The sequence below is a fragment of the Manis pentadactyla genome, chromosome 2, assembly GCF_030020395.1.
Source record: "Manis pentadactyla isolate mManPen7 chromosome 2, mManPen7.hap1, whole genome shotgun sequence".
NCBI classification, from domain to species: Eukaryota; Metazoa; Chordata; class Mammalia; order Pholidota; family Manidae; genus Manis; species Manis pentadactyla.
In genome coordinates, this window is record NC_080020.1 from 124418271 (window position 1) to 124440830 (window position 22560).

General features: G+C 34.2%; 1 protein-coding gene across 2 annotated transcripts in view; it reads left to right on the top strand.

Annotated features, from left to right (window-relative positions):
- The window catches only part of CDH12 (cadherin 12), a 996051-nt gene that overhangs the window by 893295 nt on the left and 80196 nt on the right, over positions 1 to 22560 (top strand). Inside the window, exon 6 of one of the 2 annotated variants that reach the window (XM_036896726.2) lies at positions 10179 to 10298. The exons of the other annotated variant lie outside the window; for it this stretch is intronic. Coding sequence (XP_036752621.1) covers positions 10179 to 10298 — 120 coding nt within the window. The remainder of the gene's footprint in view (positions 1 to 10178; positions 10299 to 22560) is intronic. 2 annotated transcript variants of the gene reach the window in all.

Sequence of the window (22560 nt, forward strand, 5' to 3'; positions counted from 1 at the left end):
AGTGAAGTGAAGCTGACAAATCCACTAAAGCTTAATTGAGCCAACTATAGATTTAATCAGGCTATTTTGTCTAGAATCACATGTGTTTGTATAGTGGAATCTTAAGGCATCTATTCCAAACCCCTATTTTATAGATGAAGAAAGTGAGAACAGGTTATTTCAATTCACCATTGCCATATGTTCATCAATTGGGAGAATCTGGATTATAAAGCATATGAAATCTAGGAAAGTTTGAAATTTGCTTAACTACAGCACATTTCTTCCCTGATGAACTGGGTTATAATGAATGTAGCAAAACAAATAGGTTTCTAAGTCTCTTATTTCTGTAAAAACTGATAAAACCAAACTTCTGGCTAAATCACTGTAGCCAGGAACAAAAGGAACCAAACCTTAATATTAAATCATAGTACTTGCACACAAATAACATACCTTTGTCCATTATCCAGAATTAAACAATAATAGCTACAATGATTGCTATTTCATAGTCCTACTCACTTTCTGTAATTATACATGTGGATTCCTGAGTATTTTTGCAAATATTACAGTCATGTGGCATCATCATATCTTTTAGTTTGTGAAATAACCAATAACAAGGTCACTTGGTTCCAGGTAATCTGACTGCTATAACAAGTTCTAGATTCTTATATTGACTTTCCCATAGATATGACTTCAAAATAGTCTTTCCTCTTGAAAAAGTTTATTCTCTCCTTGAAAGTGAGAGTAGAATTGTGGACCCTTCTTTAGACTTAGCAGGGCATCATGTGTCAGGATTATCAACAGGCCAGTAATTGATTTCTTGTGTCCTTTTGCTACCAGTATTTAGGGTTCTCAAGGCACTTTTGATTTGAAGTTGCCCTTCGATTTCTGACAGACAGCAAAGCAGCATTTCTGTCATAACTATTGACAGTAGGGGTCATTTAGCCTTTCACCTGAGTCAGGAGATATCACAAAGGCTTCATTGTGAATGCTTAATATCAGCTAGGCAAGATTAACTTCCAAATGAAAATCATTTTTAAAATTTTACTTATTCAAGAGACATGTATTAAGTGCCTATTATGTACCAAAAGCTTCATAGTGGATACTGGGATTCCAAAAGGAAATGTAAACCATCTTCATTCTACACCTTGTGCTCGCTTCTTAGTGGAAACAGGAAAGATGTGAAAGAAGATAATCTGTAAATGTATGGAAATGAGCTTCTGGAAAAGGAGCTATTGAGGCCAGACTTTAATTTGGGCTGAAGTTCATCTGGGTAAAAGGACATTTCTGATATCCATGACAGAATATATAAAGAGCAGGGTATTAAGTAGCACTATTGTGGAAAGTAATATTGTGCTGAGGCAGCATAAAGTAGACAACAGTGTGGCAGGTCAGATATAAACCTGGAAATAGAGGTAGAAGCAGATTCACAAAGAGCATTAGAGCTAGTGCTGAGGACAATATCCAGATTACTTTTTTGAAAAGCAAAAATGGTTTATGTGTACAGGGTAGATGGTAGGTTATTATGACAAAAAGGTAATTATTACATATTATAACACTAAAATCCAGGTGAGAAACATTAAAATATTGAAAAAAGATTAGAATGTAACCAACAAATTGGGTATATATATCTTGGTCTAGTTAAATGTCAGTTCTGTTACATAAGCCACTGGCAAATATAAATGTCATTCCAGTTGCTGGTACCTAGGGGCAAATATGAATGAGATTGTAGAGTCAAGCATGTAGAGTGTGGAGCGAACTGGAGTGCATGAACCGTTAAAGGGCAGGAGGGGAAAATGAGTCTGTAAGGAAGACTCAGAAATGGTAATCATGAAGAAAGGGGACATCCAAGCACAAATGATGTTGAGAAAACAAACCATAGTGTAAGTTAACATGAAGGAGATTTGTATCAACCAGTTAAATGCCCCCAAAGGAGACAGATAAACATGAGCAGCACCTGCCACCCTTGGCAGGGAAGGTGAGTTAATCAGAAACATTGGCAGAAAGCTAAAGGAATGCAGTGTAGGTCTAAAGTGCACTAGTGGGGAGTATTAGGCTCAGGGGAAAGCAATATTTCAATTAAGGGCAGGACTGATGGAAATACTCTGTGAACACATAACATTGAGCCAGTTTATGTGTAGTATGTCCAGAAGAAGACTGGGTAATGGGAAGGCACCAGAGGGAGGTGATTACATACATGGCTTAAATTATATTTTGTAAAGCTTTCATGAAATTCAGATACATGTTTTCAGTTCTTAGATGACAGGTCAGGGTTGCCAAAAATTAATTGGCAGAGCTCTGATTTTTTGTTGGATGGTGGATGAAACAAATTTTCCAAAGAGGTGGTTTGGAGAAGCTAAAGAGTTAAATTTAAGAGTGAAGAGACAAATGGATATCAGCCTGTGAACAGTCTCAAGGAGTTCTGAACGCATAGTGATTCACGGCACACCACTGAAACATGTGGACAGAGAAGTGATATGTTCAAAATGCTGTAACACAAAGATTACTTTGCAGTAATGGAAAATTTATTTTGGAAAGAGTTTACATTGGGTTTTATTTCAGTTTGTAACAAATTACTGGAATTAGGAGGAAACAATGAAATTTTACCCTTTCATTTTAAAGTTGAAGAATTTTAGCATCAACCATTTAGATGTGGACTACCTAGGTGCCAGTTATTATGCTAAGCAATTTACATGTATTAACTTATGAGTGCATAAATAAGTTTCTTGTACTCCCAACTATGTACAGTCCCATTTTCAATTTAAAGTAACAGAAGCTTAGAATATTTAAGTGACTTAACAAAATTTTGTCAGTCTGGAACAGGAAATCCCAGTCCAACTCAAAGTGTCAAATCACACTGAAAAAGGGATTTATGATCTTAAATCATTGAAATACTTGGTGGTTGAAATTCAGCCAGGTTTGGAGACTCCCCAGTTCCTTTCTTGAGATTCCCACGTTTGTGGTCTCTTGTGTGTGACTGTCTCTAGTCACATTTCCCCAAGGTGCTGAAATGGCTATAGAGGTCCCAGACTGCACACCAGCATCCAAATAAAAAGAGAGAGAGCTTGTCCTAGTAGATCTCAGCAAACATCTCTAGTTTTATTGGCTAGAAATTGGTTACATTTACATTCCTTAACCAATCATTATTAGCCAGAAGTAAAGGCTTATGTTTGTTAGTTTAGGTGAGCCTAATATCTCCAAAGGAGTTAAGCTTCTTCTAATATACAAGGAAGTGTGAGGGAGATAGTGATATATGATATGTATTAGCTTTTAAGATCAGGTGGGATTAATTTTTGGGGGGGAGATGATTACATTATCCTCTAAAATTATATTATTACTATCCTTCCAGAACTGAAATAATTTTCAAAGAATCATTTATCTATTTAACTACTGAGGTTGTTCTAGAATTTAATACTTCTGACTTCCAGTTTATACACACACACACATATATAATATGTATTGTTCCTTTCAATAAGAAAAAGATAGATGAAAGATAAATGGATAGGAAGATAGATGTAGATAGATGGATTGATGATGGACAGATGGATGGATGGTTGGACAGATAGAAAGTCCCTGACCTTTGATGCTTTAACTTAATAATTTTTATACTTCACAATGGCACAAAAGCAATATGTATTCATTTGAAACTGCACTTTGAATTTTGAATTTGGATTGTTTCCTGGGCTAGCAATAGTGGTATGATACTCTCTTGTGGTTCTGGGCAGTGACAGTGAGCTCAGCTCTCAGTCAGCCACGTGATCATGAGGGTGTAACAACCAATACTCTTTCAACCATGTATACCCATACAGCCATTCTGTTTTCACTTTGAGCACAGTGTTCAATCAATTACATGAATTATTCAACACTTTATTATAAAATAAATTTTGTGTTAGATGAATTTGCACAACCAGAGGTTAATGTAAGTGCTCTGAGCATGTTTAATGTAGGCTAGGCAAAGCTATAATGTATGGTAGATATTTATTACTCTTTATTTTGATCAGAATCATCTGTGTATGTGTATTAAGTAAATGTCTACTGGTCCTTAACATCTTGGCTAAATGCATTTGAATCAAAAGTGATTTCTTTATCCTTTAAGAATATGATGCTACACAGAAAATATACAGAGCTTATGGACTATAGCTGTAAACCACAGAGTGAATGAATTCTAAACTCACACATTTTATCATGATTTCTATAGAATTTCCTGAAAGCCTCTGTGAAAATAACTTCCAAGTGATATTAGTTGCAACGCAGGCAACATTGTATCATCACTGGATACTGGAGTTCAGTATGTGTCACTGGAAGCAGGCATTAGCATTTGTATTGGTGTATGTGGTATACAGTTCTTGGCACATAACAGAGAGATAAAGTGCTCATAAAAGTGGATTCACTTATCCATCAAAATACATTTGAATCACAACGTGTAAATATGTGTAGTCTAAAATATTTAGGACATATCTAGGAGGAAAGTTTTATAACCTTAGAGTACTTTTGGGTCCTTGTACTGAATAACAAATCATATGTTGATGTCACCACATTAGGTGTGCAGGGGACACTCTGAGGCCAGGCTGAGCAGGGTCAGAGTTGGGGCCAGAAAAACCCAGATTGCCTTGATCCTAGAAGTACAATTCAAGGGATATAGCTTCTATTGGGGGGACTTTTATAACAGATGTCTTTTCAAATCTTTAGAAGTCTGATTATTAGGCAGATTTAGCAAATACACAAACTCTTCTTTCTTGGGTCTCTAACAAAGTGGTCTAATATCTCATTGCCTACTTGTTTACATTTTAATATGTTTTAAATAGACATCTCAAAATCACAATTTTCTAACATGGCAGAGTTAAAAATTCAGATCAGTATATAAATATTCAGTGTGGAACTTTAGGACAATCATCATGTTAATCTTACTTTTGGAAGTGGTCACCCTATGTAATATATTCATTTTATTTTACATACATTTAGAGAACACATACTATGTGGAAAACTCTGTTACAATTTCTTTATAAATAGTGACTCATTTATACTGCTGGAAAATTAGTACTTATTTCCTCACCTTTTTTACATATGATGAACCTAAAACAGAGAGGTTAAATAACTAACTTGAGGCCACACAGTTGGTTAGTGACTGATTAAGGCTCCAGAGACAAAGATGGCAATCACAATGGCAAATCAAGCAGCCTGTCCTAATTAAAGACATCTTCTAGGGAAATTGTATAGGACTGGGCTGCTATATATGTTCCAGGAATTGCCGATCTTAGTAATTCTTGTAAAGGCCTTATATGCAGCCCTTGTTGATCATAAAAAGGACAGAGGAGACATTTACAATTTTAAGGGGCAAATATAAAAGGAAAATCCACAGAAGGAATATAAGAACCATGTGTTCATGAGCAGTGCAGTGAAATCTAATGTAAAGTTGATTAAAGACCCAGTTACTTTAAAGACTAAACTCGCCCGCTGTGCATCTATGCTTTTTACTTTGTAATTAAGCTCTACTTTAGTAAACCTCATGTTTCAGTGTCTTACGGCATCCTATTCCTTTGTAAGCATCTCATATACATACACACACACTTTCTCTTTCTGACTTGATTCTGAAAACCTTTCTGCTTTACATTTCTCTGCTGTTTAATGGCTTCTTAATAAAATGTACATTTATTTGCCAGTCCTATTTGAAAAGAAATTTAAGAATATTTATAATTTTATAATTCTAATTAAATTATTTCCTTGTTATAATGTAACATATAGATGGGGCAAAAGCTGAAAGATAATAACATGCCATGTGAAATTTTTCTCTTTTCTTGTTTATGCATTAGTACTGTGAGAGGTTAACATTATTCAGCAAAGAACTGTATACTAAGTCCCCTTGGGTTTGCATTCCATATTGTGGCTAATCTTGCTTATGTGATTTTTAAAAATATAATATCACTTATTTTTTGTTCTACTTTCTTGAGTGAGAACAGTAAGGTACATTAGAAATTCAAGGCAAGTCAAATTTCCAATGTAGCTTGAAAAACATACTCTGAAGGCCATAACTAGCTGGCAGGTTGCCCACTTAGAGTATCATGTTTATAGTACTTCTGTATTTTGTATATGTATCACACACACACACATATAAGTCTGAATATATAAGTATCCAAACAACAAACATTTATTTGAGGCTACTTCATAACAGACACTATATATACAAAGAATGAATATGCAAGGGCTGTTGATATAAAAGATTTTGTAGTCCATGAGAGGAGCACACCATGTGTTGAGTTTCAAAAATCAAAATGTACTTAGGCTGATAATGTACTAAAGCTGGTGGGAGTACAGAGGTGTGGACATACTGTTTCTACTTGAGAGCAGAAAAACAAGGATTCACAGAAGTGACAGTGGGACTGGAACATGCAGGGTGAAGCCTTCTCCAGATGGTGGAGGTGAATGTCCTCCAGAAGTGGAATCACCTGGGCAAGAGCACAGAGGCGTGAAAGAGCCTCAGATAAACAGTAAAGAATGTGGGCAGTCCTGGCATGGGGTCTGTGGCTACACATATGGAAACGAATCTGGGAGGGGTACTTGTAGATATTTGTAACATTAACATCAAGCTGTTTGTAGTGTGTCAATGAGATTAAATGATTTTTCTTTCAGTAGAAATAGAAACCCATTATAGGCTGTTTTTTTTTTTTTAATTTCTAACTTTTTTTTTAATGAAGGAAAGTAAAGTAACACAATCAATCTTGTGTTATGCGACAAAGACGCTGATACTCCTTTGTAAAAGTTACTGATGGAGGACGCACTGGGATGCTTTTCAGTTCAGCAGGTGTGACAATGAGGATCCAAACCATCTGAGACAGTTGCAGGCATGATAAACAGCAAAAGGCATATTCAATGAGTAGAATTATTAATTATTGTTTTTAATCTCTTACTGCTAATTTATAAATTAAACTTTATCATAGGTGTGTAAGTATAGGAGAAACCACAGTATTTATGGGGTTCAGTACCATCTGCTCTTTCGGGCATCCACTGGGGGTCTTGGAACATAGCCCTTGGAAGTAAGAGGGGACTATCATATTAAATATAGGTATAAATTTTCATATTGGAATTATTAAGTCAAACAGCATACCTTTTATATTAGTGTTTTCAACATAAATTAGAGAACAGTACAAACTGATGGAAGTTAATTCATGTAGGTAATATATCCCTCTTTAATGAGTTTTCTATTCAGAATTTATAAGAGAATGTTTATTGGCAAAAGGTTGAGATCACATCATATTATTACTGAATTTACAATACAGAACTAATTTTTCAGATGTTATATACACTAAAAATTATATCCAAACAGGTTTCAATATGAACTATAACCCAGGTATTTTGAGGTTCTAGGGAAATCATTATTTAGTTGCAGTTTATATCAAATGTACTTCTCCTAATGACTTTTTTTCTTCACGGTGGTTCTATAACTCTCAGTGTTCCCGTTCTCTGTTCTTTGCTTTATGGATATCAGTACATATAGTAACATGATATTAATACATATATATTCTCATATATAAACATATATATTCTTTGAGCACTTAAATTTATAATTTATTTCTATAACTTTATTAATATTAGCTTTGTTATTAAAATTACACTATTAACTTACTACTAAACAGCACAATGATACATGGAAAACTGAGGTGGTTCAAAACTCTCCACTGCCTCTTCTCTCAAGTTCCTTACAAAAGAATGGTGTCTTTGCTAGTTACATGTGCTCTGCACTTAAGCATTTGAATGGCTACATAGCCAACCTGGATTTGAGTGTTAAGATAGTAAATCCCAGAGTGACTGCTTCCTAATAGAAGGCTCTTGCAGTTTTTGAGGATATCACTGATTATATTATTTCCTTTTTGCAAATTAAACATGTCTCCAAGTACAAGGCTCTGCACCTACCTATTGGGCTTTGTGTTTAATAATGTCAGGAACTGGTGTGCTATACGAGCAGTGAGCATCATAGTGCTTGGAAACATACATCCAGGTAATTAACAGAGTCTTTTTCATGAAGAGAGTATGAAATCTGTCTTTTGTGTTGGCTTGAAAAAATCATGACGCATCCAGCAAAACAACCTGGTATAATGGTGTTTAATTGTGCTCTGGTGAACACTTAGAGAAACAGCTCTAAGAACTCTTGAATAACTTACATTGGTTATTAGTGAAAAAACTTTTTTTATTACTCTTTTCTCTAACTGGGTGGACAATCATTTCTGATACTATGGGTGAAACTGGAGAAGTATATTACAGGTGCAGTTATGCTCACTATCCAGTGATCCTTTTGAGTTGCATGAAATGGGATTAAATGACATGGGCTGCTTCTATGAGCTATGGGAATATTTCTTAACTTATTCCTTTAAATATGTGAGTATTAAGTAAAAAATTATTAACACAGAGTATTTAATACTGTTTTTGGAAGATGGGTTTTTTTGCATACCTAGTGAAGGTTCATATTAATATTAAAACCAAAAATATAAAAGGGAAGATACTATCTTATTCATCTTTTTTTCCTCCTTATTGGGCATACAGTATGGATTGGGTAAATGTTTATTAAATTTAGTTAATAATATTTCTTAGCAGATATAATAATTTTTTCTTTAAGTATATCCTTGGAGTAGAATCATCTCTAGCTTTGCAACTGCAATATTGACACCTAGAATTTGGGCATTATTAAATATCTGTAGACTTTGTCTAAACAAAATATGTGTGATGAAATGTAGAGAAGATCTCCAGGAAAATCACTGCACGGAAAAGGGAAGGGAAGGGGGAATTTATTTTTGCAACTGTTCATTTCTACAGCATTAAGGAGGATGACATAGCTTTTATGAATCTTTAATATAGGTATTCAATGGCTATTTGTCAAGTAACTATTAATGATGGTACAAATATTGATGGAAATATCAGTTATCCCTCTTTAATTAGAAACATTTGCCTACTTCTAGAAATTCCCTGGGAAAGGCTGCTATAATAAAACAGTTCTTCATCTTTTAAATATAACAAATTCACCAAAAAATTTTAAGATAAAGCATTTGGCACTGAATGTGGCACTGAAAGTGATCTTTCTGAATTTTTTGACCACCTGAACATCAACAACAAAAAGGGTAGAGGTGAAGAGATGGTTCATTCTCTTAACTTTTACAGTAAAACTTGAAGATTTAGTTTTTTCCAATTTATTGCCTTAAGCCAAAGCCTGAATGAGTAACTAAATGTAAAGAAACAATCCTGTGTCTCCAAAACTGAGCAGTTACTTCAAATACCTCCAAGGAATGAAGAATGTACTGCTCATTGTTTACATCTGGATGTACATATCACTCCCTTCATGCTCAGTACAGATTTTTTTCTAACCACCAGCAACGTATTTATTTTATTTATATCATGTTTGATCAGTTTGATTTTACTTTGATCTGAACTCAGTATAGTAAGTTAGAGCAAGATATTAAGAAGAGATACTCAAAAAGTTCTTAGAGAAAGACTTAACTATGATTATGCATATATAAGATAAAAATACAGCAAAAAAATCTCATTTCAATTTCTCTTACTACATAAGTGATATGAACCAAGTGTCCCAAAATGAGAAAAGCTGAAGGTAATTTTGATAGTCTTTAATGTTCTGTTTCACTGAACCTTTAGGTTTACTCAGTCTTGAGGCCTATGGGTGCTTCTGTAGTTATAACTGCAATTATTTTAGGTTCCTCAATTTCTCAAATATTGTCCTAATTAAGATCTCCCTAATGTTAGTACGGAGCTGTTGATTTTTAAATTGCAATTGCAAATTACTTATACCCTCTAAAGTTCAGTGAGACTTTAAACCTATTAGCTTTTTTATTGACATCCTAATTGTGAAATTAAAACATCTACAATAAGCAGATGAGCTAATGTAAGCAGTGTCATGTTTTCTTTGGTGTGCAAATCAATAAAGTTAACCTGATGACTTTCATTTCAATGATCTAGCTACTGGACATAGACACAACTCTTAAAGTAGATATTTAAGATATGTATCATTTATTTGCCCCAACTGCTACATTGTTACCCAACATTTTGGTTATATAATGGTTAAATTATTCTCAGTGTATCCTGTACTCACAGAATCATTGAGAAATGCCAAATACCAAAGGAAATTGAAGTCCAGAAGATAAAATACATGACTTGAGCTCTGTAAATCAAAGATGTTAGAGTCATATTGTCTTATTTTCCAGGTGCATATGTGCTCCAGGTCAAGGCCACGGATGCAGATGACCCGACCTATGGAAACAGTGCCAGAGTCGTTTATAGCATTCTTCAGGGACAACCTTATTTCTCTATTGACCCCAAGACAGGTAAAAATTTTATTAGGGACAACATTATTACCACCCCTTCAAATATTTAGATGTTGATTAAATCTTGGCACTGGAACTTGCCTTTGTATATGCAATGAAGATTCAGTGCACTGCACATTAAGCAAGGGAAGTTAAGATCTTACTTTGCTGCATAACTATTTCCTTTGAATTGAACTCTGTGTAAATATAAGCTGCTCCACATATATATGTATCAAGTACACATTTGTTAGGGATTCTCGGTATGATTTACTTTAAATTGTCAAGTCAGGGCACTTTTTTTTTATCCTTTTGGCTAAAATGGCTTTTAATTTCAGTTTTTCTTCTGTGGGTTCAATTATATTTAGTTTGGGGCCTTATTCACATGTGGTAAGATCACGGAGCTTCTATTGCTATATTAATGAAGGGTTATGAATGGACGATTGGATTAATATAGACATGCTTCTAAAGAGAAAGGAAAGGGTTGGCAAATTCAGAACACCAAGGTCATATGTTCTTTTGGTCTGTGTTTTTGAAGCCAGTCTCATTTTTAAATTAAATTATTTAAATTGCAATTTTTCACAGCCAAGTATATAAGAAACTGTGGAACATATAGAATGTGCAGGAGGTTATGCACATGGAAGATTTTTGCATTCCTTTTCAAATGAAATGAGGTCTCTTTGTTTCTAGAGAATTTGTTTTTGAATACTGTATGGTTTTAGAGGAGATCTGGTCATGCTAACCAGTGATCAAAGGAGGTGTTCCATTGCACTGTTAAAGCAGAAACTCCACAATGGCAGTTATTTTATCAATTCATATAGTATATCACAATATACTGTGTATTGAATTCAATGCCATTTATTACATTAGCTTAACACAATGGAATAAATTTTTAAGGGATTGGATTAATAAGTCACTTTTTAAATTTGTAAATAAATCTTATAGAACTACATTGATTTGAAAGGTACTAATTTCAGACACTACATATGCAAATAGGCTAAACATTTCAAAATATATATTTCCTCATACGTGTGTGCTTAACATCTGGAGTACCAATGATATAAGTTAATTAATAGTTAGCCATGTATTAATGTTGTCTAGAAATATAAAGTCAAATAAGTGGAACTAGGGAATGTGCAAACTTTCTGTCAATTGAACCTGTCCTTCTCTCTTCACTTCTTACATCTTCATCAAGTCAATACAGGTACAGAAGTCATAAAAGTTAAGGGAATAAGGCAGGGAGTCTCTCTTTTTTGTAAGCCTAAAAAACAATAGATTGTAGTAAAGACAGCACCAGTCCTTTAAGAAGGGAATGTCAGTGCTGAAGATATTCTAGAAAGGTTTTGGGCAAAGATTCTCTTTTGATTTGGAAATAGGGTCTGAGATCAAAAGCCAGAGTGTCAAATTTTAAGAGTGAATGTGTGATGGGGAAATTGAATCAATAGAAGCTATTTTTAAGAAGGTTGTCAGTGAAGATAAGAAGTTTGGCAATATTGGTGTTAAGGAAGTTTTGTGGTTGTTGTTTACTGTGGGAAAATAAAATACGCTTTTGGAAAAAAAGGGAAAAGTTGTTGAGGACAGAATTTAGGAAGTTGTTCAGTGATATTTACAATGACCCAATGTTCCAGAGGAATTAAGAAGGTTTAGACAGTAGGCCAAAGATAAAGACAGATAATGAAGGGAAATTGCCTAAAATAGTATACAACCATTTATCATATGGGGACATTATGGGTTATTTTTTCTTATATAATTATCTATCTTTTCCAAATGTACCATGTTGGATAATCTGACCAGAAACAGAAGTATGGACAATGAATGTCTCTTAGATCCCTTCAGCCTCTGTGAAACACTCCCCAGAGGGGAGTGTGTAGAGGCTGGTGGAAAGGAAAGTTCAGTATTAGAGTACACTCACTTGTTTGCAGGGATTAATTCTATTGAATAGGTGAATTTATGTACTCTGAGAGATGAGGCCCAAGAAAAAATAAGGATTTAATACTGGTGAAATAGCTAACAGTAGAGCCAATATCTAAAAAAAAGCAAGATAAAATCATACAAAGTTGAATTTAAGCATAAAGCATTGATTAAGAATATAGTTGCTATAGTCAAATTAATACTAGACAGACAACAATGATATGAGTCAAAACACTTGCTCTCCCATTGACTTAGTTGTTCAGTATCAACTTGAGATGAATTCTAATGCCTTTGGGAAGTACTCTCTTACAGAAGAGTGCGTATATTCATAATACAACTTTTATAACTGTGTGTTTATATTTTCATGTAATGCTTATTATTTGAACTAAAGGTGAAACAGCTCTGGCGTAAACTATAGAATAGATTTTTTGAAGTATTGATTTTCACTGGAGACAGAAGTCTGGATACTAACAGTGCCTCAGACCACTAGACAGGAAAGGAGTGGATGACAAGGCACTTCATTAATAGAATGATAACTAGTTCTTCAGGCACAGAACACATTAAGAAGACTTTTTGTCAAATTTATCACCTTGTGGTACATAACAGTAAATCAAAAATCAAGGGTAATTGCAATTTCTCAGAAACTGTCTCCATTTGTTCCAGCCATATAGTTTCCTTTTATGATTCCTTTTGCTGTTATTAAATAAAATGCATGAAAAAACTAATATTACCTAAATTTTCCATGTTTGAGTATAGAAACAGTTTAAAATAATTTTTATATGAGGAGTCTTATCAAAACTTCTGGTACCTAAATATTTATGAAGAGATACATATAACCATTTATTAATCATTTAGAATGAGAAAATAAAAAAGATTTCCTTATTAACATTGCTGTTTGACAAACATTCCTAGCATCTTGATCTAAGTGACTATGTCAAGCTTATTTATAAACAATACAAATTGATCCATTCTATGAAATAAGCCCAGGAATAATAGCTCTCTTTAAAATTGGCTATTTTGGCAGTTATTTGGTTTAAATTATTTACTGCAAATTAAAGTTCACACACATTCATGTTTATCCCTCAAATAATTATTAAATGACACTTAAAAAAACTAAAATGTAGAGGAATCTATAAAACATTTATACTTAAGGTTTATAAAACATTAAAATGTCACATTAGCATGTTATATTGTTATATATACTTTGTACTTATTTTTTATTATACATTACAAAAACATGTATAACCTCTGAAACATTAATAGTAGACATTGTAATATTTTATCCAGTGCATGAAATCAGGATGCTAAACATCTCCATAGCACTGACAACAGAATTATCTCATTTAGGAAAATACATTACTATAAATGATTGTCCTCATGATTTCATTTATGTTTGAAATTCTTTTAAAGCATTAAGTTTTCCTTAAATGAGTTCAAAAATGAATTTTGGTTGGGTAACTAGATATTGCCATTTTGTGTATCATGTGGTGATGATATGATGTATTTTTCTAAATGAGCTCTACTTGAGAAAGCATATGACATTATTTTAGATCAACCTTTTTTAACTCTATAGACTTAAAAAATTTGTCTACTGTGGCAAAATATACATAATATCAAATTGGCCCTTTTAACCATTTTAAGTGTACAGTGTAGTAGCATTAAGTCCAATCACATTGTTATGCATCATCACTACCCTCCGTCTCCAGGACTCCTTCATCAATACCTTTTCACTTCCGTGCATTGTCAAAAACAATGTGCATTTATACATTTTTTATTTAATGTTTTTATATATAAGCTTATGGAATTCATATGCAAACAAACAACTGAGTGAGAATGGAGTTACAAGAATGAGCTACATTCTTCTTTATCCTTATTCACTATTCTGGCATTTCATGCTCTGTGATACTGTCTTAGCTTCTGTTTAGGGAAATCTGAAAAGTTACAAAGAGAACTGACACTTTCATAAGATTTTTGCTGTCTGTGTCCAACTATCACCTTTTATTAAGAGATTGTAATCTGCAAGCCTGTATCCTAAGTGAAGCCTCCTTTCATATCCTGACTGGTGTTTATTCTTTCAAGTTCTTGAAAATGTGTTGATGCTTTAAAGCTCCATAATAAAATTGAAGCATGGGTCAGAGTTTATACTTTGAACTGATTCTTTATACTACTTTATAAATATTTACAATTATCTTATGGTTTGAAAATGCTTTGATATTAATTCAGAGTGAATTATTTCAGGTTCAGACACCTCAGTGCTGGTGAGAGAAAGATAGGTTATCTTCTTTCTTCAAGGACAAAATAAGAGTATGCAAATACAAAAAGTGGTTAATCCTTTAATTCTTTTTGCATTAAGACAGTAATGATTATGGACATAGCAAGAGCAAGGAAAGCAATAGATGTTAATGAGTATAAGGAAAAAGTGTATCATGGAAATAAACAATTATTAAGATAATAATACCTACGTTTTTACAATTTACATATGTGTAGTAAAATTACATAACTAAAAATGTACAGCAGACAATGGTTTCCTTGTATTCTGCATTGTTACACTTCATGAATATTCTGTGTGAACTCCACTTGCCATATTTTAGAAATCATGGAATGCATACATCAACAGATAGAGCTAAGAATGTTTGGCCTTGAAAGGAAAATACTCCAGGGGATGTGATAGATACCTTTAGGAAGTTGTCAAGCTGTTATGTAGAACAGAAACTAGCTGTGTTCTGTGGTGCTCTAGAGGAAAAAGGCTATCAATGCCTGGGATGAGTTACAGGAAGAAAGAATGCTGGCTTCATATATAAAAAAGGATGTTAATACTTGTCCACAAATAGAGGGGCACCTCTTGAGATTGTGAACTTCACATTACTAGAAGTGTTAAAGCAGATTATAAGCAATTAGCTATTAGTGCTGGGTTTGAATATGAATTTGTTTGGTGCATGTCTGTCTATAACAAAGAGCTTCACAGGTGCATTGCTACTAGGATATCAACATGAATTAAATAGATCCTCAAAATCAAGTAGATCCTCATCTACTGGGCGAGGAAGTAATCAGATCCTCAGAAGGTTACATTTCTGTTTTGTAGGATAAAATTCTATGGTATATAATGCTACTGCTGGGCATTAGATCTGGACTGACGAGGGAGGAACCTTGAGGGAAGAAGGAACTCCTAGGAAAGTGATTTCTGAGTCTTAAAGAAGAGTTAAGGCATGTTACATATGGGAAGTTGGACCATATGGTCTCTAAATTTCCTTCCTACTGAAGAGAACTTGATACCTCTTCTTGTGTTCAAAATTTATCATTGGCAACAAATTTATAAAAACCCATATACCTCATCTGTGTAGTGGCAGACACCAGAATTTTGTTTAAGAATTCACTAACTGTTAAAAATTCATTTTACATTTTAGGTACTCTAGGACTCTAATGAAATGAAGTTGAGTAACTTTTCATATAAACTGCTGCAAAAGCATGTCTCCATAACTGTTTTTACTGTTTTTAAATACAATTAAGCTGTGGAATTGAAAAAAAAGAAACTTACGTTGTCACTGCTCAAGTTACTGTCTTTGACTATCCGTTTTTTCTTTTTTTTTCTTTCCTACCTACCATCTATTAGCTATTCCTAACAGATGTGTGCATTAACATGTATTTCATGCTAAGTGAATAAGTCAGACAAGAGAAAGGCAACTGTCATATGATTTCTTATATGTATAATCTAAAAACAAAACAAAAAGGAAATAGACCCATAAATACTGACAACACACTGTTGGTTACCATTGGGGGGGTAGTGCAGGATGGGTGAAGTAGGTGAAGGGGATAAAGAGGTACAAACCTCAAATTATAAAATACATTAGTCACAGAATAGAAGTATAGCACAGAGAATATAACCAATGATTCTGTAATATCCTGGTATGGTTGCAGGGGGTATATACACTTACTCTGGTGAGCACTTAGACATGTATATAATTAGCAAATCACTATGCTGTATGTCTGAAACCAAAATAATATTGTATATCAACTATAGTCTGATTAAAAACACATATCTTCTAATGTTTCTTCTAAATCCTTATTTAAAAATGTTAATCATAACATAGCCAAAGCTAGTCTGTGATCTACTAAGACATCATTTTCAGGTGCAAAAATAACCTTTAATATAATTTTTTTCTTTTTCATGATTCACCAATTATAATACACAAGGTTCTATACTAACAACTCCATCTTACTCAAAATTACCTCATGAGTGTATTCTTGGTCAATCATCAGTATTGACCAAGAATACTAGTAATGAATTAACTCACAAGGTTTCTTGTAGGATACATGCTTTTTTCCGTGTTCAATAGTAATAACTCTTCATGTCCTCTGTATGTTACCTAAGCTTTGGTGTATGTTAATATATTTATATTACTAATATTTATTGTGTGCCTACTATGTGCCTGGTATTATCCTAGCTCTAAGTGTCCCACAGGGAAGGAAAAAAAAAACAAAGACAAAAACTCCATCTTCAGAAATATACAATGTACTTAAGGAAACACAAAACAGATTTAATAAATGAAATATGTACTATGTTGAACAGCAAACGAGGGCTAAGAAGAAAATGTTGAAGTACTGAAAAGGCACAGGAAATTCTGGGAGGGATATGTGCAGTATGCAGGATAATGGTCTCCCAGTTACATCCATGGTCCAATCTCTGGGACTAGTGATTATGTTATGCACATGGCAAAGGGGAATTAAAGTTGCAGATGGAATTAGAGTTAATAATTACTTGTGGATAAGCTGAGGAGATTTGCCTATATTATCTGTGTGGTTGCGATTTAATTACATGTGTCCTTAAAAAGTATAAGAGGAAGGCAGGCAAGTCAGAGTCTGAGATAGATTTGAAATGCTGTGCTGTTACCTTTGAAGGTGGAGGCAGAGAGGCAGGGCCGGAGTTCAGGCATCTTCTAGAAGATCATAAGACTTTAGAAAGGATATCCTGCTAACACCTTGATTTTAGCTGCTCACCCATGTTGGCTTCCTTCTGATTTCCATAATTATAAGATAATACATTTGTATTGTTTTTAGGCCACTAAGTTTGTGGTAATTTATTACAGAAGGAATAGGAAAGTAAATCAGAATTTTAACAGAATTTTAGAAAGAATGACCAGAAAAGTCCTATGAAGATGAATTTGAGAAAAGCTATGCAGGAAGTGGAGTAGCTGCTGAATATACCTCAGGAAGTACATTTCTGGCAGAGGAAAGAGAGTGTGCAAAGCTCTAGTGGGTGAAGAAGAGAATCGTGGAAGATCTGATCAGACAGTTAAGTAGGAAGATTGATCCACTATGTGAGGACTTCACTCTCAGTGACCTGGACGGTCTCTGAGGATTTCAGGATGACAGGGTAGTATGAGCTGGTTCCTGCCCTGACCTCACCATTATGGCTGATCTTCTGAGAACAGATTAATGGTCCAGGCCCTTTGAACCCTAATTCCCAAGGAGTGGAAGACAGAGCCATTCATCCATTGTTCCCCTATCTTTTACTCTATTTGTCTATCTATTATCTATCTATCTATCTATCTATCTATCTATCTATCTATCTATCTATCTAATCTATCTATTTATCTATCATCTATCTAATTATCTACCTATCTATCATCTATTTTATCATCTAATTTATCTATTATTTATCATTTTTCTGAATAGTCTCATAATAATTTTTCCTGCTTTATTCAGATGTAATTGACATATAATATTTTGTAAGTTTAAGATCTACAACATGTTGATTTGATAAACTTATATATTGCAAAATGATTACCACCACAGTGTAAGCTAATACCTCTATCATGTCACATGACTAGCATTTCTTTTCTGTGGTGATAACTTTTAAGACCTACTCTGCTAGCAACTTTCAGGTATATAATACAGTAAGATTAACTATCATTACCATGGTATCATATGATGTGCATGATATAGTTAGATGATCTAATGCTGTGCATTTGATACCCAGAACTTACCTATTTTATAACTGGAAGTCTGTGCTTTTGACCAATAACTCCCTTATTCCCCACCCCACAGTCTCTATATACCACCATTCTACTTTAAGTTCAGTGGTTTTAGATTCTGCCTAAAAGGGATATTATAGAGTATTTATCTTTCTATGTTTGAGTTATTTCACTTAGCATAATGCCCTCAAGGGACATCCATGTTGTTGCAGATGGCAGATTTCCTTCATTCTCATGACTGAATAATATTTCATTTGTATGTGTGTATGTATGTATATATATATATACAATATCTTTATCCAATCATCTGTTGATGTTCACTTAATTTGTTTCCATATCTTCCTGGCTGTTGTGACTAATACAGCAATGAACATGGAGGTGCAGATACCTTTTTGAGATCTTATTTTCATTTTCTCTGCATATATACCCAGAAGAGGAATTGCTGGATGATATGGTACTTCTATTTTTAATTTTTTCAGGACGCTTCACACTGTCGTCCATAAATAGCTGCAGTCATTTACATCCTGCCAATAGTGCACAAGGGTTCCCTTTTCTCCACAACCTTGCCAACATTTGTTACCTCTTGTCTTTTTGATGAGAACCATTCTAACAAGTGTGAAATGATATCTCGTTGTGGTTTAATTTGCATTTCCTTGATGATTATTGATGCTGAGCACCTTTTCATGTACCTGTTGGCCATTCGTACAACTTCTGTGGAAAAATGTCTATTCAGTTCTTCTGCTCAATTTTAAATAAGACTTTTTGTTGTTGCTGTTAGAGAGTTGTATGAGTTCTTTCACATTTTGGATGTTAACCCCTTATCAGATATATGATTTACAGATATTTTCTCCCATTCCATATGGTGCATTTTCATACTGTTGCTTGTGTCTTTTTCTGTGCAGAAGACTTTTAGTTTGATGTAGTCCCACCTGATTTTCAAGACACTTCCCCAGAAGGTTTATCTATCTTTGAAACCACTCTATTACTTCTTCTTTCTCCTTCTGTGGTCTTATTTTATACTGCCCCTCCCTGCAGCAGTATGCTGCAACCATACTGGCTCTTCTACCATGATTTGAAGCAGCGGTGCCCTCCTGAGATGTTCCTCCTGTGTTCTTTCTACCTCCCTGACCTTTCTGAGATTGCAGCCCTAAAGACTTTGCTCAGAGATGACCTTTCTGACACCACCTTCAAAAGCACTTGATTTCAATTTCCTTGTAACCCTAATCACCATCTGAAAGTAGCCCAATTATTTAAGAAGTTCTTTATGGTCTCCTCGCCATTGCACATGAGCACATACCCATTAAATGTTCATTCATGAAAGAACCCTGCTCAGAGACTGTATCGGTTATCATCCCCGATGGAAACAGATGAAACCCAGCTGGGCAATGTGAGATTAGTTTAATACGGGGACTCTCCATGAAGGTGTGAGCAGCCTGTAAGGAAACTGCAAGGGATGGGGCACAATCTGGAGAGAGAGTAATTACAGTTACCACAGTAGGGCTGCGGGAATGACAGGGGACTGGAAATATGTGCAGCTGGGTGGTGAAGACTATGGCAGGAGGCAGTGTGGGAAGGGTGTTCAGCACTGAACAAATGGAAGAGTGTGCACCATTACACCCTCAGACCTGACAACAGCCCCTGAATGAAACGTGTATTTTAGTGCCTGTGCTGAGTCATGTGTCTCGCGTCACAATCCTGCAATTCAACCTTCAATTCCAGAAAGAAAAAGCTCATGTAAAACTATATCCTGGATTATCATATGCAATATTTTATGATTTTTCACATATAATATCACATTATTTTCATCTTAAAATATTATCATCAGAGTATTTAACCCTTTTTCACATGATAAACTGAGATCCACCAAGATAGGGGCTTGCCTACAACGTGAGAGTGACTGTGTCCCCTGGCTGACTAGCATCCTTTGATGCATCATTTTAGGTTTAAAACCCACTCAACTGTATAATTCCACGAATATTGGCAGAAGTAAAATCTAACTATTTTTCTCATTCTTGTTTTTATTCTGCTTATCTTGATTATATATGTTGGAAAGTTCATCAGTACAAGACACTCAAATCATATCAAGAATCAATGTATATTTGCCTATCTGCTCTTTTTTCTTCTCCAAATGTAGGATGTATTTCAGAATTATAATAAATTAATTAAAGTGTGTGATATCACTGCTGTGAAGTATTTTTACTCTTCTATGAAATGCACGGTGTCTTTTCAGACTTCAGCTATTATCATCGTAAGCTGTTGCAGTACATTTATATACAAATGCTGAAATGTGGAGATGGACACATGAACTTAAGTCTAAGAGCTGAAATAACAGAATATCACATTTCTTCTGCTGGTTGCATTCTACCATGGAAACACTGAGGCCAGTCCTCTGCAAGGTTCTTCCTTGCTGACGATCACCCAATCTGTTTCTGTGTGTTTGGATTTAAATGTTGGGCAGTTAGTAAACAATGGGCGACTGTAAGAATAACTTTGTGAAAAGGAAATTTTATTCCCCTCAAGGAATTTTTCAACAGACTACAATGTTTAGAGATTCTTTTCTCACATGGAACTTTGTGGTCGGCCTCTTTCTCCATAGTGAACTCTTTAAAAAGTTCTACAGGTTCCCATTTAATTTCTTTGGTATAGTGGTTCCGGAGTGGAAGTGGGGGTGGGAAAGGGGAAACACAGCATGGCCCTCAGTGGAGATTTTCTACATATATGACACTTTCCTCTCTCTGAAGTCTAACACGTGTCTTCCAATTGAGCAGCATTCCATTAAAAAGGGCTAGAAAGAGTAGATAGGTTGCCTGTCCCACGCAGGAGGGCAGGGCATTTTGCGATCTTGATGACCATTGTAATAAATCACCAGACAAAAAATCTAGTCTTAAATAAGCGTGATGATGATTATTGGCTCTCTTTCTCATAGCATGGTAATGTTTATGTACACATGAACATTATGTATCTATTTATATATAACATAAAGTAAAAGATTTATATATAACTTATATTATAAATTTTCATGTCAAAAATGAATTAAGTAAAAATTATATATATATATATGTATGTATGTATACATATATACATGTAGGAATATAAAGATTTCACATTGGAAATAAACTGAGTAAAGAGAGATCTGGTCAACAGCAGAACAATACAGCGTGCATATGAATTAAAACCAGGCATTTATCTAGAAAATCTAAACATTGTAAGGCAGTAGAACTAGGTCTCTGAAATGCAGAGAAGTACCTCAGTTAAGAGACTTGAAAATGAAACATCAGACATCTGAGCTGAAGAGAGGAAAAACAGATTTAAAAAAAAAGAGTGCCAGTACCAAAATATAAACAAAGCAGCAGTAGCAGAAAATAGAAGTTGCCTTTTTTGCAAACACTTCCTGCCAAGGGTCAGGATTAGATTGTAGTTAAGGCCTGAATAAGAAACAAAACAGCATTTGGTAAGTCGATAGTGGCAAGTACAGATAAAAGGGAGTTGTATATTCAGTTTGTGTTTTGGATACTATACTTTGTGTTGACAGTTGATATTATGTTTGTTATTCATACATGCTACATTTTTTAAGGAACAACACAAAGACAGTTGGGTTTAAGACAGATGCTATGTAATCTCTCCCTAAAACCATTGGCTATAGATTGGAGTTGGGTACAAAATTTATTTATAATTTTACTTGCAAAACTCCAGAAGGTTTCAGTTATTTCATTATGAATCAATATAAAAATAAATTCTACACTTATACATAAAGGCAGAAAATGAGTAGATATGTAAATGTGCATATATACTATGTGGTTCATGATTATAAATTTAAATAATTAATAGATTCATTCATTCATTCATTCATTCAGCCAGTCATTCAACAAGTCAGTTGGTCAACTCATTCTTGTTCAGTTCATCTAAATGGCAGACACTAACCTGGATGTGGAAGGAACTTAGCGTCAAAAAGACAAGGTTCCTAAAATGGCAAAGCATAATGAAATCTCAGTGAAAAGTCTGCGGCTAAAAAAAAGGAAAGCTGAAAGATAAAATAACGTGTATTTCACATATTTAAAAAAGTAACGTAACAAATGTATTCTAGACAAAAAAGATAAGAAAGAAGAAAATGACTTTCTTTAGAAATCTCATGCTCAGTGTAAACACTTAAATTTTTAGGTATATATGTATTTATCTATATTGTTTAGTAATGTCATTGTCTTTTAAAGAGGATCATTCTGTATAAATCATGGCTGACATGGTTAACTTACTGAATAATGAATGTCTTTTAGAGCTGATACATTGTTCTTTAACCACATTCTATTAAGCTGTACAACATTTTGTTTTATGACTGTTACCATAATCTATTTATTTAATTATATTGTAACAACTGCACATTTTGGGTCTGTCATTTTTTAAAAGAT